General features: G+C 33.8%; 1 protein-coding gene across 1 annotated transcript in view; it reads left to right on the top strand.

Annotated features, from left to right (window-relative positions):
* The window catches only part of LOC116850347 (acyl-CoA Delta(11) desaturase-like), a 179,621-nt gene that overhangs the window by 167,829 nt on the left and 7,474 nt on the right, over nt 1-4,318 (top strand). The window contains exons 3-4 of the mRNA XM_032828537.1: nt 1,206-1,489; nt 2,527-2,657. Coding sequence (XP_032684428.1) covers nt 1,219-1,489; nt 2,527-2,657 — 402 coding nt within the window. The 5' untranslated portion in view covers nt 1,206-1,218. The remainder of the gene's footprint in view (nt 1-1,205; nt 1,490-2,526; nt 2,658-4,318) is intronic.

Below are 4,318 nucleotides of genomic sequence, written 5' to 3'. Positions count from 1 at the left end.
CCACTTGTTCAGATCGATGCAGCACGGCTTGAGTGGTACACGCTTCCGAAATGTTGAAGAAGTGCGAGAATGGGTGGACGAATGGATTGCTTCGAAACAAACATCGTTTTATCGAGATGGTATCGCCCAGTTGCCAGAAAGATGGCAAAAAGTTGTAGAAAGTGATGGAAAATACTTTCATTGAAATAATTTAAATAAATTTTTTACAATAAATGCTTTTTCTCAGTATTTTTTGGGCGGAAACTAAGTTAAGGTCCTAATATTTCTTCAAATTTTATAGTGAAAACGAAAATAATAATTTAAAATCATGGGGTAACATGTGGAGTCCGATTGACTCTAAAGGATCATATGAAGGTCACAATGCTTCGTTGTGGTCACAAAGAAACACACGTGTGAAATCCCATTAATAAATTTCTTTAATAGTCGTAGCATTGTGACCTTCATATGATCCTTTAGAGTCAATCGGACTCCACATGTCACCTCATGATTTTAAATTATTATTTTTGTTTTCACTGTAAAATTTGAAGAAATGAAAATATTAGGCCACTCGAGGTCAAACCAATGATATCATCTTATGTTCCCCTCGAAATCCCAAAACTTTTATCTGAAACATTTTTTCCTAAAATGCGCTGTTCAAGAGATATTTGAGGTGATCGATTAAAACGGGACACCCTGTATATTCTATCAGACATACATAAAATTTACTATTAACATATTCTACATATTCCTTGAATATACTTATGATATACTGTGGGACATTCTCAGTATATACTGAAGAAGCGAATAAGAATATACGAATGTTCTTAGTATATTCTTAGTAAAACATAGTATGTATTTCGAACATTCAGGGGATATACACAATCTACTTTTATGATATTCTCCGAATATTCCCTGAATTTATTATCTACCTGTATTAGGATTTTTAATAAATATTGAGCGACGGCTAGGATCTTTTTATTGTTATTCAGGAGGATGAGCTTTATAATATATGTCAATGTCAAAGTCATTGGAGCAGCCTCCCCTAAACAAGAGTTCTACCATAGCTTATTTTGTTGATTACTATAGAGAGTACCGCAGTTTTTTATGGAATAATATTCCCAAACATCTAACTTTAAATTCTTCAAAGGGAGATAACAGGAAATATCTACTGTTCCATTTCAGAAGTAGTGTAAAACTAAATATTTCTGATTTTCGATCCAACGAAGAAAGTGAGCAAACATGGCAACTAATATTTGGGACTCGGAATCCGAAATATGCAATGGGGGACATCTGGAGAAGACGAATTACTCCCAAGCTATTTCAGCGATCGCTAAAGATGCAAAAAGCGCACAGAAAGGATACAAAGTCCATAAGAAGATCGAGGAGTGGTTTGGCTTCAAGGATGAGCTCAAGTGGACGCATATTATGCAAGCGATTATACTTCATATATGTGCACTGTACACCTTGTACGCCGTAAACATTTTCGAAAACATTACAACATTTACCTGGAGTGAGTATCCTTCGAAATTTTCTCCGATTTTCTTCATTAATTTAGTTCTTCGTAAAAACACTAGTGCTATTAGTCTGAGCCGGCAACTTTTACAAGATGCCTAGCAATTAATTATACACCTGCAGGTAGAATTCATCCCATACAGCACAAATGTTTAATAAATATCCTAAGAATATACTACCTAGATAGAAAAATGTGTTCATTTTGAGCTCATATTGTATTTATGTATCTTCAGACATGAGGACAAGAATAGACACCTCAGAATGTAGATGTCATAAAAATATCTTATTTAATAATAATAATCAACATCATGTCAAGAATTTGCAACATAATTTGTACATCATTTATGTGCATCTGGTGCTCATGTCATGAGATCACATAATGATCTTTAAAAAAGTATCAAATTGGTGTCATAGTATGAAGTCACATTGTGATGAAACATGATCATCACGCATTTCTATCTGGGTAAGTCCTGATGAAAATTGAAATTGGAAAGTAAATAAAATGTAAACGAAGAATGACGGAAGTGTAAGTAAAGCGCTTACAAAGCGTAAATTGAAGCATCGGAACGTAAAGCAAGCAGATACGCTTGCTTTTCGTTCCGATATTTAAATTTACGCTTCACTTACACTTCCGTCACTCTTCGTTTACACTTTATTTACTCTCCAATTTCAATTTTCACTTGGGAAGAATATTCGAATATTCTTAGAACGTTCTTAGGATATCTTCTGAACATTTGTGCTATATGGGATCAAACTGAACACAGAATTTCTCGCAAGTAACGTAAAATTTTGAATTATTAATTAAAGAAGATTGGTAAATGATTGTGCGTGATAATAAGGATCACATTGTATTTTCTTTGTATAATTTTTAAAAACATGATTTATAACATAATTAATTGTTATTACATTGCACGCGCGTGCGTGCGCATACATACATGCGCGCATGCACGCACGTACACACAGAAAAGGATTATCTATTATCGCGCGAAATTTTATGAGTGTCAATTTAATCTCGTCGATTGAATTTGCTTAAAGCAATCTTCCTGCTCGTGATACAAGTGATCGGTGTCACTGGTGGAGTTCATCGTCTTTGGTCACATCGAGCTTATAAAGCCAAATTACCGCTTCGAATTCTGATTCTCATTTTCTACCTCATATCTGGCCAGGTATTGAAAGAATCTGTTAATTCTGCCATTATGGAGAGACATTTATACAAAAGATAGATACCTACGTAGAAATGTTGAAGCGGTCCAACATTGGGACAGTACCGATTGCCGTTGTACCAGTACTGGCTCCTAGTGTTGTACCAGTATAGATTCAGTACAGGAATGTAACACTTTGTCGTACTGGTTAAACACGTGCACCAGCACTGACACCAACTTTGATATCAACTTCGCATCAATATTGGATATATAACTGGCCTGCTATCTGGGAGACGATTTTACTGATGCAGTTAGTATGGGTTACATTTATCCTAATATGTTTAGTTGCATTAGTATGAGTGTACGTGTGTATGTATATGATAATAAAAAAATATTTGATATACATACTAAATGCTCCGAATAATTTTTATTAAAATTCTAAAATATTCATAAACACATAAATTAAATTATAATATAGAACATAATCTAATATACAGAGTGTCCCGCGTAAGACGTCCAAGAAGAAAAAGATAAGTAGAATAGATAAAAGTGAACAAATATTGTAGAAGTCATTTTTCAAACAACCACGTAAAATTTCGAAATATTAATTAAAATATTTGGGCTAATTAGAACGCGGTGACGCGCAGGCGGGACATACGGCTCGCCGCAGCCGGCGAAGAAAATGGACGATTGCTCGCGGATCTACCTTATATTATAGACCAGAGAGGTGGACTATTTGGCATACTGAAATAGGTAGCTTCGTGTGTGCGTCCGTGTACGTGTGCGCTCGTCCATTTTCTTCGCCAGCCGCGGCGAGTCGTATGTTCCGCCAGCCACGTCGCGCGTTCTGATATGCCCAAATATTTCAATTAATATCTCAAAATTTTACGTGGTTGTTTGAAAAATGACCTCTACAATATTTGTTCACTTTTATCTGTTCTACTTATATTTTTTTTGTTGAACGTCTTATGTGGGATATCCTGTATATATGTGTATATGTATGTATGTGTGTGTCTGTGGCTGTGTACTTTAAAGTCTGAATAAAAATTATTTAGAGTATTTATATTATTTCATACACACATATACATTTACGTACGCATGGCACGCACGTACACATACACGTTTTCTAAAAATATAGAATAAAATTAATGTGTAAAATTTAAAAACTTCTATAAAAAGAAAAACTATGTGTGTATTAAAATAAAACAATAATATTTTGTTATTAGAAACTGTACTATTTTGTAATTTCCATATATAAAATTTCAAGTGTGGGTTTCGTAATATACTTGTAGATTAAGGTCATTCTAAATAAGAAAGTTTTGTACTATTTCGTAATCGTTCAACCTAAAACTTGGAATTATTACTCAATAAATATGAACTAACAATAATATAACATTAATGTTACGATTTCCCACTCAACAATGTAAATACGATATAAGGCATGTATAATATACAGGGTGAATATTATATACCGGAACACTTGAATATCTCGAAAACAAAGCGTTGTATAAAAAAATGTTAAATACAAAAGTTGTAGGGTTTAAAAAGATCTATTTTGTGATATTAGCAGTTTGACCTTGAGTTGCGTCATAAAGATCAGGTCAAGGTCACAATGATGTTTTTAAATGGATACCCCCATTTTTTATTGCATATTCTTGTAGCTTAACTCGAGAGCTTTCCAAAAT

The sequence above is a fragment of the Odontomachus brunneus genome, unplaced genomic scaffold, assembly GCF_010583005.1.
Source record: "Odontomachus brunneus isolate Ranch 3 - 2012 unplaced genomic scaffold, Obru_v1 Obru_scaffold_143, whole genome shotgun sequence".
In the NCBI taxonomy this organism is placed as follows: Eukaryota; Metazoa; Arthropoda; class Insecta; order Hymenoptera; family Formicidae; genus Odontomachus; species Odontomachus brunneus.
The sequence above is the reverse complement of the archived record's forward strand: the minus strand, read 5'-3'. Positions and strand labels throughout refer to the sequence as shown.